This window comes from Corvus moneduloides, chromosome 1 (assembly GCF_009650955.1).
Source record: "Corvus moneduloides isolate bCorMon1 chromosome 1, bCorMon1.pri, whole genome shotgun sequence".
In the NCBI taxonomy this organism is placed as follows: domain Eukaryota; kingdom Metazoa; phylum Chordata; class Aves; order Passeriformes; family Corvidae; genus Corvus; species Corvus moneduloides.
The window spans coordinates 97,094,406-97,116,612 of NC_045476.1; the positions used below are offsets into that span (position 1 = coordinate 97,094,406).

At 40.8% G+C, this 22,207-nt stretch overlaps 2 protein-coding genes across 17 annotated transcripts in view; one reads left to right on the forward strand and one right to left on the reverse strand.

Moving 5' to 3' along the window:
* LOC116448603 (poly(rC)-binding protein 3-like) overlaps window positions 1-15,679 on the forward strand; it is a 516,599-nt gene extending 500,920 nt beyond the window's left edge. For 10 of the 16 annotated variants that reach the window (XM_032119252.1, XM_032119287.1, XM_032119259.1 and 7 more), the window contains one exon: window positions 1,403-3,155. In XM_032119252.1, the coding sequence (XP_031975143.1) occupies window positions 1,403-1,751 (349 nt within the window). In that variant the 3' untranslated portion in view covers window positions 1,752-3,155. Of the gene's footprint in view, window positions 1-1,402; window positions 3,156-3,761; window positions 6,343-13,543 lie in introns of those variants that run through there. The other 6 variants (XM_032119362.1, XM_032119393.1, XM_032119403.1 and 3 more) reach the window with 2 other exon arrangements.
* Window positions 10,629-22,135, reverse strand: ZNF830 (zinc finger protein 830). Its single transcript, XM_032119435.1, has 10 exons — window positions 21,985-22,135; window positions 21,782-21,881; window positions 20,667-20,787; window positions 20,079-20,112; window positions 18,645-18,856; window positions 18,200-18,290; window positions 17,494-17,557; window positions 14,471-14,551; window positions 13,043-13,119; window positions 10,629-11,293 (listed from the first exon to the last, which is right to left on the reverse strand). Exons 1-10 carry the CDS (start codon window positions 22,104-22,106, stop codon window positions 11,110-11,112), a joined length of 1,086 nt encoding a protein of 361 aa, XP_031975326.1. The 5' UTR covers window positions 22,107-22,135; the 3' UTR covers window positions 10,629-11,109.
* Window positions 22,136-22,207: the final 72 nt, after the last annotated feature.

A 22,207-nucleotide genomic window follows, 5' to 3' on the forward strand; every position in this document is an offset into this window, starting at 1 on the left:
ACTGTAGCTAGTAAAGGTTTTCTAACCCATAGTCCTATTTCTATGCTAGGCTGCCATAGCTCCCTGCTGGTCACCTGCAAAAAGCATCCTGAAATTGGTATTTGTGTTATTTGCCAACCCAAAAGCCAGTGCACAAGCTGCAACAAGCAAATGGGCAAAAGGAGGATTTACCTAGGCAAAAAATTTTGGCATAGGAAAAAAACATTGTGTCCTTGGAATTACTGTATTTTAATATCTAAAAATGTACAGAAAAACAGGAATATATGGGCCAAACTCATCTTGCCTGCTGATGGGTGGCGTTAGATTAAAGCGAAGGTGGTTTGATTCCTGCATCCTCCAAAGAGCCCATCACTTCCTTGGGCTCGGGGGCTGGGTCAGTCTTGAAGTTTCTGGTGCTGGCGGGGTCTGTCTGAGGATGTGTTTGCTGTATCTGTGTAGTACCTTGTCTGTAAGCTGGAAAGCTTTGTCATGTTCACTGTAACCACTGCTGCAAGCTCAGAAAGGATACCACTGCTGTGGAAGCCGGGGTGTTCTTCAGTGTTCCTTTTTACTAATTTACTTTTAAGTAGATTGCATAAATATTTTGTTGTGATATAAAAAAAAAGTCTGGGGAACGTACAAACCGAAGTGAACACACTGGCTTATCTGGTTTGCTTTATATGAAAAATGCACACTGACCTCACAGTGAATGAAATGAAAAACTAACTCACTTAAAACAAAAACCAAACCAAAACAACCAAAACTTTATGCCTTAAATGGGAGCAGCAAATTGTTGCTCAGTCTCCTCTCATCCTAGCAAAATGACAAAGGGTACTATTTATGTCACAAAACTGACAAACTGAAAAAATTACGAAAACCCCCCGCGTCCCCCTTTCAAAAATACCCTAATTTTGAAAAGCAAAATTCACCATATCAGTGCTGGAGAGTAAACTTCATAGTTATTTTAAGTTTTCTTTTAAGTTTTGTTTTTTCCATCTTTTTGCCATTACCTGCATTCCTTAGGTTTCTTTTTTTCATATGTAAAATGAACTATCAACACCCCCATACCCTCTTCTTTTTTCTTTTTTTTTTTTCTGTTCTGAAAGAACTTTAGACTCTCAGTAATGTTTTCCCCATCAAATCATGGAAAACCCTTTTGTTATTTCTCTTCTTTAACACATAACATGTTCCTCCTTTGACCCTCATTTTCCCTTTTTTTCTCTCTCTTCCCCCTTCTCTCTCCCACTCGTCTGTGCCCCTCGTCCACCGATCTAATCCTGTATCCTGCCCTTTCGTGGTTGCTGTCCTTCCCTCCCTTCTTCCCTCCCTTCCTCCTCCTCCTCCTCTTCCTCCTTCTCCCGGCCCCACCACCCTGGCTGAACCCTCCCAACCTGTTTGTTCCTCTTCCTCTCTTCGTTTGCAGCTTAGAGATGGCTAAAGTCAGCACCCAGACCGCTTCCGTCACGACCCCTGTTGACCTCAACATGAACCTCTCTCAGTCTGCCACCCCTACCTCCACCCCCACCTCCATGGCCGTGCTGGCGGCCGCCTCCGCCGCTACCGTCAGTACCCCCCCTCCCCTACCAACTCTGCCAACCACCCACTATGCCGTTCCTGTCTCCAGTCTGCTTGGCATGAAAACTGTCCCACTCCTGGCACTAAATGCCGCGGCCGCCGCGGGGGCCACGGGGAGTTTGTCCGCTTACACTGCCAAAATTCCTTCGACGAGTGGGGTTAAGAAATCTGACCGCCAGAAGTTTGCTCCATATTGAAGGGATGAGACACAATGCAAGCTTTGCCAGCTCTGCCAAGAGTCTGTGGTAGCTCCTAGTTATCAAGGAAACAATACGGCATCTTTTCTTTTCTGTTCAATTGCTAGTGTTAACTGTTGCCGACTCGTCTTCCGCTCTCCATAACACCTAACACCAGGCACCACCTCCCAACTAGTTCCAACAGCCAGCGGGTGCCAGCCTGGGCTCTTTCTCCCCGGACACCGTCCCTCCGACGGGGCTGTGGCCAGGGCTGCCCCCAGCCCACCAAGGGAGACATAGTAAAGAGAAGGAAAAAACATCAGCGAGGCAAAACGTTCACAGCCAGGTCCTGCTCCAGCAATGCTACCCAGCATAAAAATACACTTAGATCCACATTTGCTGGGATCCCTCCAACTGCAGAACAATTCCTCATGGCAAACTGGCATTTTTAATGTATTTTTCCTATTGGTAGAATTTGCAAATCTGGCACTTCTGATGATCACTAGTGCCCTTACAATGCTCTATGAAGTGCTGTTGGCCCCCTCAGCCATTCTGCTGCTCCTAAAAGGCCTGGAGACCCCTATACCCTGCCCCAAAATCTGCGTACAAGCAGGAGATGGGGGCTAGGAAGTACCAACCTCAGGTACTTCTGCGTACAACAAGTGAAGCTTTCTGGTCTGAGAAAAACTGCTAAATTAAAATGACTGGAAAACAGTCAGGAAAAAATGTCAGGAACCTGTGCCTTTCCACATGATTCTTTTAAAGGGTGCAACCATTTTTCTCTGCTTTGGAAAAACGTAATTTTAAGAACTCTGCTTTAGGGAGGGAGGGAGAGAGAGAGCAGGCTCCTCCTTTAGCACTCAAATGTTTTACATATACCAACACAGTACTTATTGCTGTAAGTACTTCAGAGCAGGTACAAACCAGATGCCATCACTATTCTGATGCTTCCTGCCATGTGTATTTTATTCAGTCAAAATGACCATTTTTTGTCAGGTTTCTGTACAAAATACATCCCTGTTTAACTCGCCGCTAATCATGCAGTCAGGTTGTACGGTAATCATGAAAAACATGCAGCGTTTTAGAGGTCATTCAAAGGCTGCTGCCTGGACAGATCCCATCCCTTGACCAAGCACTTCAGGATGTTCAGATGAACTAAAACCAGACAGGTACTTGCAGCCAAAGCCAAGAGAGCTGGGGAATGGAGTGGCTGGTTGCCAGCTGTTGGAACTAGTTCTTAACTGCATTTTCTGTTTGTCCATCCACCTTCTTTTTAATTTCTGTTGCATAACTCAGTAATGCAATATTGTTTTTCTCACCACTTCCAAATCCAGAGTCCCATTATCCCACCATGTTCATCCACTTTGCACTCCTTGGACACAAAGCTTTAACAGTTGAACTGTATTCAGTGCATTTTAATATAAACTAAAAACACAATGCAAATGCAATACTTTTTAAAACATGGTATTTCAAAGTGTGTTATTGTATAGGGCTAAGTACTATCTCAGTATTTTGTGTCATTTCTGTAATCTGTGGGCTTTTCTTCACCTTAGCACCTTTGCACTAAGTTTTGTCACTGTAATCATTTGTAGAACTGCCATTGTTACAATTTGCACTTATCCAAATGGGGTTTTTAGTTGGTTTTGTTGGGGGTTTTTTGGTTTTGTGGGTTTTTTTGTTTGTTTGTGGCTTCCATTTTTTTTTCCTTCTTTTTTTTCCTTTTTTTTTTTTTTTTGGTTGTATATAATGAAGGAAAAACTGGGAATAATGTCAAGGTACCACAGCTATTTAAAAGCTCTAGAAAAGTGCTGTAAAATTGTTCTGGACTATTGTAACTGTTTCAATAATTGACATTTAAGGAAAAAAAAAACCACCAAACTCTGTGTGAGAAAACTTGCCTGCACTGAAATGCTGTTCTATGCTGGTTGTACTCAAGTGGTATTTTTTTAATAGTGAGAAGATTTTTTTTTTCTTTTTTTTTTTTTTTGCCTTTTTTTTTTTTTTTTCCTCATTTTTGTTCCTACATTTTAGGCTGTCTTCAGAAGTTACTGGCCTGGGGGCTCTGTAATGTATCTCATCATGCCCTAGTGCATTAGCCACCAGACAGGACTTTTCCAAAGCCCCATGAGACAATGCTTTCTATGGACTAATCTACAGAGGAGTTTCTGCCATTTCTAACTTTCTTATTATTCTGAGACATCAAAAGAAAATACTTCCTTTACTCTTTAAGCAACTGTGCTTCCTAACTCTTGTGTTGCTTTCATTACTGTTCCAGTTCTAACACTGTTGTGGCTCATAACGTAAAGCAAAGACAAGTTATTTTCGGGGGTTAATTTTCATTGATGTTCATGCTTTGGCTAATCTGTATAAAAAGCATGGGCTGTTAGTGTTCTAAACCACTGTATTCAGCTAGAGACTCGACAGTAAGTTAAATGAGACGTTTTTATAAATAAATTTTTTTCCTGATTAAAAAAACAAAAAAAAAGACGTGGTAGCTTTGTGCATACAACTGTTGTGTTGTTTAAACTTTGTTCTTTGTAACCGAGTTGCTAACTTGTCATTGAAGAAGCACTATTTTATGGATTGTCAAACTAAGATCACAGACAAATGGCTTGTTTTCAATTAATGATTAAAGGTTTCATATCATCACGCTTAAGGTCCCAGTGCTCATTGGGAAACAGTGTAACACCTGTGCAAGACTGGCAGCCTTAGTAAGGATATTAGCCCGTTGTCAGGGATGATAAATCTCTTCGGGACTAGACAGAGCCAGATTGTGCAATTAGTAGAGTAAGCAGTATTTCTGTAAAACTTGATTTGGTTTTTAACGAAGCTGCTCTTTGAGAACTTCTCACACTGCATAGAAAAGATAAATTTGGCTTCAGTTTACAAGCAGCCACTGATTTGTATCTCTGGTCTTTTCCCAGACTGATTTATAGATCAGATACTGGGGAAAGGAAAACAGGAACAAAAGAATGAACTTGGATACTGAGTACAGTATTGCTAAGGCCCTTCGTACTTCCCCACTCCCAGCAGCACTGTCCAGTGGCGAGACTTCTAGTCAGCACCTTCCACCCTGCCAGGAGCCAGCCCAGCAGCCGGGGGGAGCTCGGCAGTGTGCAGTAAAAAAGGGAATGGAGAGCTGAGCAGGCCCAGGAGCTGCCTCCTCCTGCCCTGACACTCTGCTCCAGCTGTTCAGACCCTCCTCTGAATGTGCTGAAGCACTGCAGTCACAGCCTCGAGTTCTCTCTTCACACACAAGCAAAAGAAAGGGGCTGGCCCCGAGCTGCTGCTGCATTACAGCACCCCTGGCTGTGCTCTGGCCCCCTCTTGGGGCACTGGCACTACTGTCACCTGTACTGCTCTGGCCTCATGAGAAAGCAGCTTTTTGGCAGTGCAAGAGTAGCATCCTTAATGGCACAAGACTGAGTGTACAACCTTCATCTCCCTAATCTGTTAAAGGTCTCTACCTGCCTTCCTGTGTTGAGCTTGGGGTCCTCTTCCCCTCCCTGCCCCTGCTGAGCTTCGGGGCAGACCACGATTATTCTCCGTGGTCTCCAGGGTACAGACATCTCTCGAGTCTGAGCCTGGAATCAGGGCACGACCACGACATGCATACAGGCTTGGAGACCTGTGCAAATCAACAGCTTTTTCAATACAGATGCAGCCACAGAACCCCTGATGATGACAGGTGCCAAGGGACATTACAGAACAGCTCACTGCACCTCAGCACCCAGGAGGCCTTACCCAATGTTGGCAATTAGCTATTCCAACCCTTAGAAAAACTATAGGCTGTAGTACTAACCTTGATAGAACTCTTTGTTATTATTACTTAAAATACATTTTTATTACTTAAAATGTATTTAACTCCTCATTCTTGAAAGGAGAGCTGAAGCTGCTGTCACAGCAGAGACCTCCATAAGTCTTCATTTCTTCAACAGCAAAAGCTATTTCTGTGGCTAGCCTGCCTAGTATAAATGAAAAAAAAAAAAAAACATTATTACAGCTCAAGTAAGTAGGTCAAAGCTCTGCTCTCCCAGTAAAGCTGCCAGGCTAAGGGCAGCAGCAGCTCTGGGCTGTATAGTTATCTTTCACATTAATAATTCACGTGTGCCTTGCAGAATCAAAAGATTTAAACAAACTAGTGCAGGGGCATGTTTTTGTGAGGAATGAGGAGAGGTAAAATAAAGACACATGGACAAAGAAGGAAGTCTTCTGAGAAGGTTTTTGCAAAAATACAGGCAGAAATGTGATAAAATCTAAGCCTACTGCAATTTCATTATTTTAGTTGGAAAATATTTCTGAATGGCAAGAAAAAGCCCCTGAATAGCTTTAATATACAAAACAGACAAACAAAACAAGAGGTGGTAAAGAAAAAAGGGGGAAAGAAGGTAAATAATAATACTGAGACAGAAAAGTAAACCATTCATGCCCAGAGGTAGATAAGAGGAAGCGTGCACTCGCTGTGAAAAGGTCACTGCCCACACAACTCTTGAGTTTCCAGATGAAAGACAGCACAAGTTCCACATCTTTTGCATCATCAAATTGGAATTAGGTTTCTGGAAACATCTCAAATGAATTCAAACAGCTCTGTTGTGTTTCTCAAGCAAAAAAACCAAAACATTGACAGCATGAATGCTGGCTGGAACAGTCAACCAGAAGGAAAATAAACAAAGTTAGTCCTCTGCTAATACACCAAGTGCTTTCTGTTCTCAGGCATAGCCAGAGGGCATCTGTGGGCCCCAAGGTTCACATTTGTGCCAGTCAAGCTCCTAGGAAGCAGCAGAGTCTCACTGGTGACACGAACAGAGGCACCTGGTAAGTGCCTCAGCCTCAGAAGGCTGCATAGGCAAGGTGCTGTTTGTCGGGTTTCACAAAAATCCAGTTTCTTCCAAAGCCTTAAGATCAGCTGAATGTATTTCAGCACTATTTGTATTCTTGGGACAGGACCTTCCTCTTCTGGAGTGAGGGTCATGATTATCTAAAGGAAAGTCACCATGCTCACTGATCCAGTGGTTCAACAGTGCCACAGCTTCTGCAGGGAAGACTGTCACTGTCAGGCTGCTCAACTGGGTGACACAAAGTGTGTGTTCAAAGGACAGTGTCCAAAGGAGGGATTTGAACAGAGATCTCTTCTATCCTCTGTATTTGCTGCAGCCACCAATGCTGCAAGGCTTTGGTGCCTCCACTGTATTTCTGGAAGAAAGACCTGGTTTAATGTCTACACAAAGGAACTGTTTGTTTTCCCAGCTCTCAGGCCAGGATGATTCTAACTGAACTGATGAACAGAAGATCAAATGAAGGCAGATACTGAAAAACTGCTTCACATTTCAAATTTCCATCTCTTGGCCTGAGCAACACTCCAGGGATGTAAGTACACACTGCCCTTCTTGGCACGAAAGTGTACTTACTTTCCTTGGTTCCAGGAAGAAATGCAGTAATGCTGATAAAATCAGTTTCTGCATCAATGCCTGTGTCCTGTCACCCTACAGACTGGCATGTGTCTTAACACAGTAACTGAAATTAAAGAGTCAAGTTTATTTGATGGTACCAAACAAAAGGGAATTTCTGTAACATTACATACTCACACTGTGGTTTCTAATGACAGCTACAACAGCATTCATGCAGGCTGAATGTCTTAATTTTCTAGGGCAACCTTTATGGATTATAAGAAAAAAATATTTTTAAGTGCTGAAAATACTTCAGTAATATGGCTTTTCTCCTTTCTAGCTCAGTGTTTTTAAGATGATAAAATGCAGAGAATCTAATTATAGATTAGGCATGGCATGTAATAAGAAAAATTTGTCTCTCCTCAAATTGAATTTATTGGCAGGGGGCCTGGCCAAAGCTAATGTTAATGTTCTTTTTAGGCAGTATTTGCAATGTGAAGCAAATTTTAAAGTTAAATACTGTGGTAGAGGAAAAACAATCATGTTGGCAAATGAGAACATTGTTTGGTTTGTTATTTGGATCTGTTGGTTTTGTACAGTCACTTTTGGGGTGCTGTGTACCAAATACAGACCTTGTTCCACATCTAAGGCACGAGAGCAGCAGCTTACTTCTTCAAGGGCAGGAGAGAAATTAGCACAGCAATTACCATTTGTGACTGCCAGCCTTGCCAGAGGAGAGCTACCAGCAGCTGTAGCTGTGCTGAGCTGCTCCCTGCAGAGCTGCTCCCTGGAACTCTATTTCAAACATGCAACACACTCCGCCCCTGGAAGTCACTTACCAGCTCCAAAGCCACCGAGCTGGGGAATCTCAACTACTGTTTGGTGGCATGAAATTCCACAGTTCTTAAGTTTGGACAGCACTTTCCATTACTATATCAGTAAATAAGGATTACAAATGTCTTCCTCCCTAACTCCGATACTTCAGTCTTCTGCAAGTCTTGGAGATGAGAGAATTAAAACAGTCTTCCTAATGCCAATTAAAATTTCATTTTTAATAGTGGCTATTGATGGAGCTAGTTATTAGGATTATTTTCATCTTTATGTTAAAAAATAGAATCCAACAAAGTTAAGAAGTGAGAAAAATTAAGGAAGTACATATTTTTAAAAACAATCATTTCCGCTGGTTAATAACCTAGCTGAATAGCTCATCAGAAGTACATAAAATTGTTTTCTAAAACTGAAAACATACTTAGGATTACAAACTAATTATCCATGTGTTTTTCTAAGATACAGGAGATTACTTACCTTGATAAATTAGCTTGACTACTGAGTGAGGTTAGGATATTTCCCTCTTCTCCCTTATAGCGATGCTACTTTCACTGCTAAAAAGCAGGATAATTTCTTGCCCTCTTGACACAATAGCACAAGCAAATCAGTGGTCACAAGGGACAAAGTCACTCCCATCATCTTCACAAAGCTCTCTAAAAGCTTTGTTTCAAATGCTGAAGAAAGGTACAGTTGTATGCAGTAAGCTGTGAAAAACTTGGATGCAACACTATTTGGAGATCTGTGAGATTCCTCCAAGGAAAAGAGCACCAACTCCTAAACAAGACACGACCAAGAAGGACGGATGCTGTCACTTCCCCAGCAATGCACACACCCACTGGCTGGTCCATCTTTACCCTTCCAGCAAGTTATGCAAGGATAATGAGTAGAATGATGAGTGATCTAGTGTTTATTCCTGCCATCTATTCCTAACAACAATGGGCTGCACTGGTTTGGATTTGAATGTTCAAGCTCCCTGCACTGTAACTAAACTCACTGCCTTCAGGTTCTTACCACAAGATACCTCTAAAGATGAAGGCAACTGGACTAAAACAGCTAAACTGCTTTAATGCTCAGTTAATTTCCTACTCATCCAGAGCTGAAACCATGATTTGCAGATTTATGTACAAGATGAAAGTAAAATTCCAGAAAAATGTACAAAATGGAAGTGTAATTTATAAACTCAGAGATTAGCATTTCTATACTGTCAAAACATGTATGTCCATGATGCTCAGTGTAACCTGACATTAATCACATCTGTTTCTCTGATATTAAGCCAGATGCAGAGTGGTTCTGAAGTTCAGTGTGCTTTGGTGAGTGGGGTCAGTGGAAAGCAAAGATAGAACAGTTACAAACTTAGCTTAGCTCTTTTCAGGGGGAAACTGGGGGAGTGTCTTTTGGTTTGTTTGGAAGAAGACTGTCCTGTTAATACTGCACCACCCTCTCAGCTGGAAGTTCTCTTTCCAGGGATAAATGGATGTAGAGATCTCTCACTGCAGCATGACAGGCACCTTAGACATTGATATTCGTATGTTTTACGCCATACAAAGAAATTTTATTTTAGTTTTGGTCCAACTAAATTTTCTCCAACTTGTCCAAGCATTCATTATTTATTTCAATGTTCTCTGAACGCTTACTCTGTATTTCAGTACATCTCTGAATGTTGCTGTCTCGATGACAGTCCTAATTCATGTAAGACTGCAGTGTCACATCAAACATTTTAGCAGCAACAGCTACTTACACTTACTGTTACTAAATCAGCCCAAACCCAACAGCTGTAAGCCAGCACGTGAGCAGGCACGTGCGGATGTCATAACCCACTAAGGACCATTGCTTGAATTTTGACAGCTTTATAAATAGGAAGAGCTGAACCCAAGGATCATGGAAATTGGGAGTGATAAAAAAGCATCTCACTATAAGGAAAGGGCTTCTGCCATATCAAATCTTTCCTGCAAAACAAGCAAATCAAACATCTAAGTTTAATCTTTATTGCTTGGTTAATAACCATCTCTGAGGCAAGTAACTGGAATGCTTTCGTAAGAGCAAAGCTTGTTTTCTTCCTTTATAATCTCACTAATTTTAAATCTAGAATCTTAAAAAAGGTTAACCTGTTCTTCACAACTTTCCTTTTTCATAGCAATCAAGCCACACACCTCTCCTATTTTTAAAAAGTCCTCAACAAATCTGAAATCTTTGAAGATTTGCAAAAGTAAAAAAAATTAAAAATAGACACTTACCAAAGGCAGTTCTGCTTTCCATGTCCCAGTCTTGTCAAGTTTGTTGGTTCTTGGTTTTAACTTAATCTGTGTTTATCAGAACAGAATCAATTTTAGATGCTTTCTGTGCCTAAGATAGTATTTTAAGAAAATTTGCAGTATTTGCAGCTCTTATTTTACCTCCTCAGTTTCCAGTGCAGTACCTTCCACTTAGGCATTTTGTCACCTTTTCATTGAGTGATGCAGGTGTGTAACCACTGTGTTCTCATCCCTCTGGTTCAAGAAATGTGAGGTATGCTACTGCATTAAGCATGTATGGTATGATGGCTGCACTAAGCAAAACAGGAGACTATAAAGAAAAATATTCAGCAGTGCTATGGCACATCAGAGGATATATACAATGTGGAGAAGCTGTAGCCCAGCATTTCTGAGCTTAGTCCTTACATACACAGAGAAACTGTAACAGACCCTGAAAAAAAATGTACATATTTTATTGGGAGCTGGGGCAATGGACAGAAGGGCACTTAAAAATTTTAAGAAAAGATAAATGCATAATATTTTCCTTTCCCTAAACCCCCAGTCTGGGAAAACTTTGTAGACTATGCAAGTCCTTTACTTCTACAGACAATAAGCCAAGTCTCAAAATTACCAAACTGAGCTAATGCTTCCAAAAGCTTAGAGATTCTTTACAGATTTATTAATCCCATTAAAATACTTCTGGTAGGAAACCAATCATTTTAATAGGAAAGGTGGGCTCAGTATTGTAAAATATTTGCAATATACAGTTTTTACAACAAGTAATACACCACTGTAGATCTACAATTTTTTTTTAATAAGCTTAGCTCTTTAACTCATGATCCTCTTTAAATAAATACTTAACAAAAGAATCTCCGTCCTAACAATGGAAGTAACACCACAGATAAAAAGAGTATCAACCATGTTGCAGAAATGCTACAACAAAGCCCCTTTCACCCGCCAGTCTTGTGACAGCAAATCCTGCAGTTCTTCTTCATCTTCACTACCAGCATCCTCCTCCTCTTTCTCTTGTGCTGCTCTTAATCTCATGGCTTCCTTTAACTTCTCCTTCATCTCATCCTGGCGGTTCCGCAAAAGCTCGACACGGCGGTAGCATTCGCTGTTGGAAAGTGAAACACCTATTAACACTTTGGGCCTGTCCACATTAATTTGGTCATCTCCAGTGCTGGATTTTGCTTCTCCACCTTTGGATAAAGAAGCTTTACAGCTTCCCATCAATTAAAAAGAAATAAGCTTTGAAGATGCTAGTGCACCTTCTCTGTGTTAATAGAGTGGAGACAGACTGAGGAGAGGAGAGGTGTGGTCAATTCTCCAGCAATGAGAAATCCAGGTATTTAACAACTGCAATACAGTCACAAACCATTTTTTAAAAAGCACAGAACCAATATCCACTTCCACACAAGAAACACCATTCTTTCATCCATTTATGGATGGTTTTCATGAGAGAAAGGTGTGACGTCAGTTACCAATTTCGATAACTTAGTGGTGGCATCTCTGAAAAAAGCAGCACAAAGTGTTCAGATTCTTTATCTGCTTCCTCTGTGCTATAACAGAACATTTTAAGTAAACGCAATCCAAAAGTTTCAGGTTTCCATTTACTTAAAAAGTTCAGTCCTTGAATTGTGTTTTACAACTATTCTAGCCATTTTAAACAAGGGTATTTTGTTGAAAATGCCAAGTAGTACCAGCCTGATTTAAATTTATCTTTGCTCCTTTCATTCTTATTTGCTCAGAAGAGTCGACATGGAGGGATTACTATCTGCATCCTCTTTCCCCTTGCCTATCACCAATATGACTCTTACAGGCAGTCATAGCTGAAGATTTGAAGGCCAAAGAATTTATTTAAGTTTCAACTTAATTTGAAATAGCCTGCATTTAAATACACTCAGAAGACAAAAGTTACAAAAAGTCTTTAAAAATCTATTTGGAACTCTTATTTTGGGGAAAAATAATTACAGTGACAAATTTTAAATACTCCATGAATTTCTGTATTTGGTTCGATGTACTATAGCAGCCTTAGCTAGTGAGAAAAATGAATTCTCAGAGAGAGGCAGGTTTAGCTCAAGCCCTCTCCAGAATGACATGAACATTGTTAAAAGACATTCCTGTAATACCACAGTTCAGTTTGAACCCAGTGCTGTTGTTACCATACACTGATTATGTGTAGCAGGTAAACCTGCCCAGATGGTTTAAGCATAATTTCTAGTGTCTTCTTTTTGTTGCATCTCTTTCTTTTCAGTACCATTGCCATTATCACTGTTAATATCAGTTAGGGTTGAGCTACACGATAATGGTAACAAAATGGTAACAAACTGTTCCACTGAGCTGTTTTTTAGGTTACTTGAGTTTAAACCAGTGCCTATCCAACCACCACACCCACCGTTTTAGCAAAACAAAACAAACCACTTCATGTAATGAAGTGCATCATTCCACAAAACCTTGAAGTAAACTTCCACTAGAATTAAAGAGGGTTTGCCACAGGATGTTTTTAGTACAGGAGATGTTTCTTTAAAATGTTCACATAAATTATACATCAGTTGAAATTCACAGGGAAATACTAATTAAGACATTCGACAGGGGAGGAGGGACAGTTTGTTCCAAGAATTTGCCTTGTGTAGTTTCAATGATTCTAGTGCGTTCTCTCTTTGGAGAAAGTTACCTAACTTTGTACCAAAATTCATGTCTTTATTAGGTATCATTCTGCAATTTGAGGGAGTCTGTCCTTCAGATACTCAGGTGATTACTGAAAGGTAGTATCACAGATTAAAAGCGTTTTTATCACTCTAGTCAAAGAGCAATCCATTGCTGCTGGAGAACAGAGAATTTGAGGAAAAATTGATCTACTTACATCTGCTCATCAATTTCTCCAATCTGGCGATCTAGTCGTCCCTCCTCATCATCTTCTGCCACTATTGCTTCTGAAATCTAAACCAGAAAAGCGCTGAGAAAATTCACCTTCATCCTGAATTCCACTTCCGCTCCTTTACAATGTCTGTGTCCTCCCCTGCTCCCCTCCTACCTCAAGTTAGTGTCAATCTCCTCTATGTATATTCCCATCTTCACAAGGGCAAATACACAAAAAAAAAAAAAAAAGGTCTGGTTTAATTTGAAATGGAAATGCTTTTTCTTAAAATCGAAAGTAGTTTGGCTGCTTTGGGGTTATCTTTGGAAATTTTCAATACACTATGATTTGAAACTGAGCATAAACAAACTACACACACCCATAGTCTGAGGTTGAAACAGGAGCTCCATCCCAGTGCTTGGGACTTAAATACACACATTTATTGAACATACTGTGTAAATATTCCCGCTAGATCCCGAAGTGTTTCTAACCTGTTATTTTTTTCAGCATATACTTTCTCAAATCTGAATGTCTGGGAGATGCTATGCAATCAATGGTCCACGCATAACTGAGAAGATTCCTCCTAAGCTGAAGAATTATCTGAATGGCTTATGCTAGCAAAATGTATCCACCACCGCTTTTGTATGAACATTCGCTCTGTTTATAGTGCTGACTGCTTCAAAATGAGCAATGATACATTTTTCTGCACCACTTTTCTCAGCAGTTGACATATGAGTAACTATTTACAATTAAAATAATTTAAAAGATAGCAAATACTCCAGGGGAAGACTGAGAACACCAGGTATCTATAGTACAGTTTTATATTGTACAAAAGGGCAGATAAACACCTGCTGCAGGAAGACCTTCCATGCAGTGGTAAACAGTGAAAAATGGAAGTACAGAAAAACTGCGGCCAGTTTACGTGTCTCACACACAAACTCTGTAGTCACTTTCCCAGATTTTGGAGTTCCTTTCCAGTACATTTAAACTAAACATGAAACCCAGGCTACCTACACTTTATAGATACTTTTTTAAAGAGACAGACAAATGGGTAGTGTTTTGTTCTGTGTTTTTGAAAGTTAAAATATATCTCTAGATCTAAAGAAGAGCCCACAATTGTGTCCTGATCTGGACAGGACACTGATCTGAGGTATAGACTAGCTAAATAGTATTTAAATTAAATACACTGTAACAAATGTAACTAGATGCATACAATGACTGGCTCTCCATCAAAAGTTTTTCAACGTAATTTCCTTTAAGTGGAAAATACAAGGAACCCTTTGCTCATTTATAAAGTGCATTTGACCACACACTGCATTGAAACAAACAGCTGACAAATGCAGATGTCAGCCATTCTGCAGAGCTGCATGAAACTGTTGTTTTCCTTATTGTGTATAGTATTTAGAATCAATAAATATAGATTCCATTACTTACTGTGTTGACCTGTCGCATTGCCTTTTGAAATTCATCCCATTCTTTGTCCATCTGATCCTTTGGAGCATCAACTTTTCTCACCTAAGGAACATGAAAATTTATTAACAATTTTAAGTCTAATGACTCTTTGGGGCACTGTAAAAAAACCAGGAGAAATAGGAAAAATTATGCCATGTTATCAGAAAAGTCTGGTTGATGTACTTCAGTTTAAGTAATGGATATGAGTGAGAGAGTGCAGCTGCACAATGGTTTCGGAGGAAAAATCTGACTCTACTCCTGGATTAAAACATCTGTGACTGCAGCATTAAAGAATAATTGACTAAGAATGGCTGGTGTGGAATGTCTGGAGTAACAAAAGTGAGTTTGATGGTCTGTCATTTCACTGTGTCAGGTGATAACTATTACATTCTTCTGTAAGCTGCCTGTACAATTGCATACAGTAGCCATTTCACAAGCCAAAAAGCAGTCAATTGTTTGCCTTTGGCATAATGTAAAGTATCAAACTTTGCAGTCACTAGTCTGCTGGTGTTAGGTAGCCTGACTGTATTTCAAATCTAGTCTAATTTTGTTGGCTAACAGAAGAGACTGTACAGCTACAAACCAATTTTAACATGCAAAGCTTTTTATTCTGTGGTAGATGGCATTAAGTACTAAGACATGAAGTCTGAAAAAGTAGTAGTGGTAAGAATGTGTTTTAAGATCTACAGCCAAGGTAATCAATGCCAGATTGTGCTTTTAATGCAAATAAATAAACAAGCTAGTCTACCTATGTAATTGAAACTTCCACAATTCAAGTCTGGAAGATGTGGCATATAATGTATTATAGATGACAGATTATGCCTGACTCAGGACTGGGTAGAAATTCTACAGCTAGGAGAACTAAACAGTTTGAACATAATAATTTATGACACCATCTTTTTGCATTAGTTTTATTTTTCCTTTATTCATTCTGCTCTTTTGGTGACACATCAGTCATCACCTTAGTAAAGACAACAGTTTGGTGCATTTTGTTCCTGAGTGATAACACAAAATCAAGTAGTATGAATTAAGTTTATAGAATAAATTAGAAGCTTAGAAGTAATAGTCAACATTTCATTTTTCTGTTATTATTTCTATCATATGTGTATGTACTGTTATTATGCATTGTGGTTGTCTTTTGTAATTCATAATTATTTGTATTTCTTACAATAAATTTAAACACTAAAGTTATTATTTTTTCTTGAAATATTTATCTAATCCAGAACTTATATGCTTTACAAATACCTGATGCAAATAACAAACATTTTTCACACCCACAATCTCCCTTTCAAATGCCCAGTTAATTCTTAAAATAATGATTTTGTGTATGATTCCAACACTGAACCACTGCAGCCACCTCAGTGTAAGTGATGTCACAAACATTTTCCTTCTCTGAGTATCAGTTACACTCAGAAAATGCTGATTAAAAGGAAGAGCCTCTGCAAGCAACTCAAGGAAGAGCTGACTGGAACAAGTAACCACTTGTAAATTTACCAGTGGAGGCCATAATCAGAATAAAGGTCACTAACCAGTGTCCTCACAGATATAAGCAGATTCTCCTGTGCCTGCCAGGCATCCCACTTTATACAAGCTTCCCAATTCATGATGAAATTAAGTATTTGAAAAATTTAATACTTCAATTAGTCAGACACAAAACAAAAACAAAAGACAAAAAAAACCCCAAACAGCCAAAGCATGGCTTTTAAAGCTACATATTTCAGTATTTCAATAATATTCAGTATTCAAAACTATTCACATATGGCAACATGTGGGCATGAGTGGTGCCAAAAGAAGCTTGCCAGAGCAAATAAACCACCTAAGCTTGTCAGCTGGGCCAGTGGGACTAACTGAACATAAAGAATTATTATTTGAAAGGTCTCCAAATTAGATGTCATGGCTTGGCCTCACAATGCAATTTAAATACAGCAGCAGCCTTCCACAGTGTGAACAAGGAAATACGCTCAAGGAAAATAAAAAAGACTTAAGCCTGCAACACTATATTTCACTAACGAACGCAAGAGAGCCATCAATTCTGTGGCAAATTTTACAAAACAAAACAAGATTTGCGTTTCAAGTATCAGTGTTTATTTTGGTCATCACTTGGCACTGTGCAAGTTGAAGGAAATATGAATGTTTTTGATCACAATTTCAAGATTTTTAGTTGTGGGGTGTTTTTTGAGAAACAAGTTGAATACTCATGTATCTGAGCATCAAAAAACCCCAAAGTGGCAAGAGGGCTGAAGACCAAGTTCACTCTTGTGGTGTAACTACAGATGACAGTGTCTGCCATAATAGAGCTATTTTCATTCCAACAGGATGCACCCTATCAGTCACACAGTAACTCAACACTTTTCAGGAGGATCTCACAAAGGATATGATAGAACTGTTACCTTATCCCCAATTCCAAAGCAAAACTGAACATACAAATTAGCTGAAATGCTTTTCCTAGGACGACTCAGAGAAATAAAGGTAGACTGCCCAAATCTCAGTTCAGCATTCCAACCAACAAATAACATTTCTTTAAGAGCCACAGAGGAACCACAATCAAAAATACCTTCCAAGAGATGATTTTAACAAGCTCTTCCTGCCCACCTCCATCCCTTTTCACATTTTCTAATTCATACACAATGAATGTTCAAAGCTGCACCAGGGGAGGTTCAAACTGGACAGTAGGAAGCATTTCTTTACCAAGAGGGTGGGCAAACACTGAACAGGCTTCCTGGAGAGGTGGTCGATGCCCCAAGCCTGTCAGTGTTCAAAAGGCATTTGGACAATGCCCTTAATAACAAGCCTGAACCTCTGTTCAGCCCTGAAGTTTTCAGGCAGTTGGACTAGATGATTATCATAAGTCACTTCCAATTGAAATAGTCTATTGTAGTCTAAATAGTTCAGACATTTTGTTATATTCCAGTATGACTGATTACCTGGAAAAGCATCCTTACTACTCAAACTCATTACAACTGTCAGAAATAAATCCAGTAGCATGAAAAGAGTAGATCACTTACTTTTGCATCCACTTCAGGATCATCAAAGAAACCCTCTGGCAAAGCTTCAGCAGTGTTTTCTTTCCTGAAATATTTGACTAATATTAGCCAAAGTTAACACTTTACAATCTGCTTTACTGCAGAGTTAAAAATAGTCAATAATGAAATTCACAGTCCTTTATATAAGTATGTAGAAACACAGCAAGTTTTTTAAGCCCTCAGTTTTATCTACAACCATCAAAACTTCGTCTTTCAGCCTGGTCTTTCCTCACTTTGAAGGAGCTGCACAGAAAGGTTTAAATCTCACTGTTAAAACAAGAGCTGTTCCAGTGTGCTGAACACCCAAACATTGTAACAGCACAGCTGCTACTCCTGAAAGACTAAACCACTGTAAATGAGTGCTCAAGTGAGCTGAACCCCTACTACAGAACAAGCAGTTTTCTTTAAAGAATGGGAAGCAGTGGTTGATACTAAGCTCCCACAGTACCCTGTGTTAAAATTTGCAGAGATGTCTGACAGACTCTGTATGACATTGCTCCATCTCTTCTGTCCCTACGGTGCAGGATTCCTGTCTGAAATAATGCCCGAGGCTGACATATACACAAACTATTCTGAATGCAACTTAACAATAAGTTAAGATCTCTAAGCGATCACAGTCTCTATTTCCTGGAAGATAAATGTTTGTTTACAATTCCTAAGACTATCAATATTTAATCTGAGTGCTTACCTTTCGACTACTTTCTCTTGTATCTCTGCTTTCTGTATGGATCCTGAATGGGAAACTATAGGAGCAGCTGGAGTTTTGGTGTCAAAAAAGTCTATAGGAAAGGACAGAAGTCTATGACAAAAAGAACAGCTGTTGAGGCATTTTCTAAAATTCCTACTAAACAGGAATTTCAGTTAGTACCTTACTGAATCAAGGGAAGAACAGCCAGACATTACTTCCCTTGACAACCTCAAACAATTAGAACATAAAATCAATAAGCACACTGAAAAACCACCACATAAGAACAGGAGATTCTTTGCTAGTTTTTCTCTACTTCCAGTATTACACACCCTCACCTAATTACCAACCACCTAATGGCAGTAATTAGAAAAACAAAATAAAAACCTTTCATCATCAGTTAAATCACGGGTTCTCCTTACTGAATCACTATTTCAGTCAGCATTACCTGCAGGCAGAGAATTGGCTATTACGTCTTGAGCTGGAGGTGGAATTTCAGTCTTATGGACAACAGAAGATTTGCTTGACTGTTCTTGTTCCTCCTCTTCATCATCATCGTCGTCGTCGTAATTCCCCGACAATAAACTGGGACCTGGGCCCTTGGAAAGCTGGACCTTGGTGCTGTCTTGCTCCGCTTCATCAAAAAAATCTGCTGGCAGCCTGGTGAAGAGCCCACAACACAACTGCCTGAAGCTTCACACCAGTGACTCCAGTCCAGCACCAGCAGCCCAGTCCCTCTGTGAGATACTGAGCAACACCCTGAACTGCACAGCTGCCAACACAGCCAGTGCCTGAAGGCAGCACACACTTGGGGATCTCATTCTAAGTTCCCCAGAAATGCCCAGGTTAATTCTAAAAACACATTTTAGATCCATTTTTCTATTTGGGTAGTCACTATCAGGAACATTAATAAAAATAACCTGTAACAAATTGGAATGGTGGTGAAAGTAATTATTTTCCCACCTAGTAAGTGATTTGCTACTTATTTTGGGTACCTACTGCTGTCCAGGACTGCAATTTAGAACAGCCACACAGGCTTAGCAATGAGAAAACATAAATTTGCTGAGAATAGCTGCAACCTCCAAGCCAAACATTTTTCCATGTTATATTTTAAACTAATCATACCAACAAGTTCAAAAATGGACAAACCTCTCAAGTGTTAATTTTGCACAGAAACTCAAATTCCTACAAGGAAACAGCACGTGGGACCTATGCAAGATAACGACTTATCCTGTGAAGTGTAGAGGAGACCCACAGGTAGAGGAGACCCACAGGTAGAGGTCAGGTGTAGAGGTGTCACCTGACATCTGCCAACCCTGCAAAGATGTCTGAATACCATCAGAAATTTTTAGTGGCAGTTGAGATGCTTAACCCAACCCATTGAAGTCAAATACAGTCCTATATTTGTAAAAATTCAACTGCAGCATATGCACTTACATGAATTCTAAGTGACAAAAACCATCCTAATGAAGATCTGTCAATGACATTTGTTAGTAGTTTTTGTTAATAAATATCATTTAATTATACATTCAAAATTTGTCTTAATTTCAGACTGCCACCTCTTCTGTAGTATGGCAGCATTATTAGAGTACATGCTACAATCTAGTTATGTTCAAACTGTGTAATAGCACCACATGTCAATCCTTAGAAGTCTCTCAGCGACAGTAAAAGAATTCCTGGTTTCTCAGACTCTTAAGAGTTGATACAATTATCCAGGAAGATGCTGCCATGTTCAGGAATATACAACTCTGTTAGAAAACGGGATCAACTGACTCTCTGAACCTTTGCCCTTGTCTAGGAAGCAGAGACAAGGAAGAGCTGGGCAAGAATGCAGCTGTTGGTAGTTAGAAAAAATTTGTATGTAATAACAAGATCTACTTACCCAGACGAAGACGTGTGGGGCTTTTCATCTGTACCTGTACAACAGCCAAGAGTCACTTCTTAAAATCCACACTTTTTAAAGAAATATCCCTCAGACTTCTGTGACAGCACCAAGTTCCCAAATATATATATATATTTTTTTAACATATCTCATATATTTACATGTCTGGTAGCACCAAGGGAAAAAAATTAACTGTCTTTCCTCTGGGAAGAACTTTGGTGCATTGTTTGAGGTAAACCAGTGAGTGGCTTGATCCCACTGAAAAGGAATAACACCACTCCTAGGCAAGTGCTCCTACTGCCTAATTTACAGTGCTTCTCGCTCTGTTTGGGCCAAGCCCACAGTTCCATGACCTAATTTAACCCAATAATCCAGAAGAAAACCAGGTAAACTTCCGAAAGAACAGTTTTCTCCTGACACGAAACTCACAAAGAAAGAGCAAGCAAACTTCTTCCCTTTTCAGCAGCAACGGGCTGACATTAACTCAACATCTGCCATATTCATGCTCACTTCCACAGGAACAAAACAAACCAAAAACATTCAAGATGTAAAATGGACGGATTCTGGCAAGCGCTTCTCTCTCATTACCTTTTACTCTCTTTAGGTCTGTATTTTCTGTCTCAACTGTTTTTCTTTTGACAGGATGAGATGATGTGCCAGCAGCTGAGCCAGTGGCCGTCTGCTTTGTGCCTTTTAATTCTGCAACTCTCTGCAAAAAAATAAAAATTCAGGGCATGTTACTAGCAATAACTTGTGGTTTGCAGCTTAAAACACAGTGCTTTTACAACAGCTCATCAAAGTGAGCTAATACCTTTCTAGAACAAGATCACTGAAACAGACACCACAGGTACCAAAACAAAGACCACTGCTTCTGTCAGCCTCTGGAATGATGTGACATGGAGGAAGAGGAACTGACACTCACACAAGGGAGGCTGTATCAGTAAGAAAGGAAAGACTAAGAGCTGTGACACTGACAGCAGTAAGGCAATGGAGAAAAGAGCAGGAAGGCTGGAACCATTCTAAGGTCCTGGAATATTAAGTGTTTTAAAATTGAAACACGGCACTTTAACAGCATGAAAGATGTCACTGTGCCTTGCCACAGTCATCTAGTCTGAACACAGAACCCCCCTGTTCCTTTGGTCTTTTCCTCAGTACTTCTGAAATGAAACATAATCTCTCAGTTTTTGCTAAGAAGCAGCAGCAGAACTTAAAAGGAAAAAAATTTAGGATTGCATCCAAGTTACAAACTCCCTGACTTGCTTTACAAGTTCTTAATCTTTACTGCTAAATTACAAAGACAAAAAAGTGTATTTTCTTAACCCCGCATAAGCTGTCACTTGACAGCTCACAGGTCCCAGAGCAAGCCCGGGGGGTTTCCAAGTCCGAGCTGCAGACAAGTGACAGCCAAAAGCTGTGGGAACTGCTCCACCCGAGGAGCGGACCCCTGAAAGACACGGGACTCCTTTTTAAGCGCTGGCTTTTCCATCCCCGCATAGGCTTTAAGAGCACAGAACGCAGACGGAACAGCCAGGCTTGTTCCCACACTGCTCCCTCCGCCGCTCCCATTACCGCACGGAGCCAGGAGCAGCGAACCCCAGGCCCCCGTTCCGGCGGTGCGGCCTCTCCCCAATCCCCCCCTTTCCAAGTGCTGTCCCCGTGCTCCCGAACAACAAAGCCCGGCCGCGACCCGCACCGTCGCTCACCTCGCGGTGCTGCTTGCCCAGGACGTGGGTCTGCCACAGCAGCTCGCCCTTCACGGGCGCGTTGCACAGGGAGCAGCTCAGGTGCCCCAGGCTGTTGTACGTGTCGGCCGCGTTAAGGGAAGCACCGACCGGGGCGCGGACCCCCTCCCTCCCAGCCTCCCGCCCTCCCCGCCGAGCTCTAGGGAGCCCGGCGCCGAGGATATTTGGCGAAGGGCGAGTCGATGCGCTTCTTGCCCGCGTTCTGGCGCTGCTTCTCCCGCATGAGGCGGCGCAGCTCCTCCTGCCGCACTTGCTTCCGCCCCGCGCCCGCCCCGGCCGCCGCCATCTTGCCCCGGCGCGCAGGGGCGGGGCCGGCGCGCGCGGTGACGCGGCCGGGAGCGCGCCGGGAAAGGAGGGGCTGGAGGAGGGGCTGGAGGAGAGGCTGGA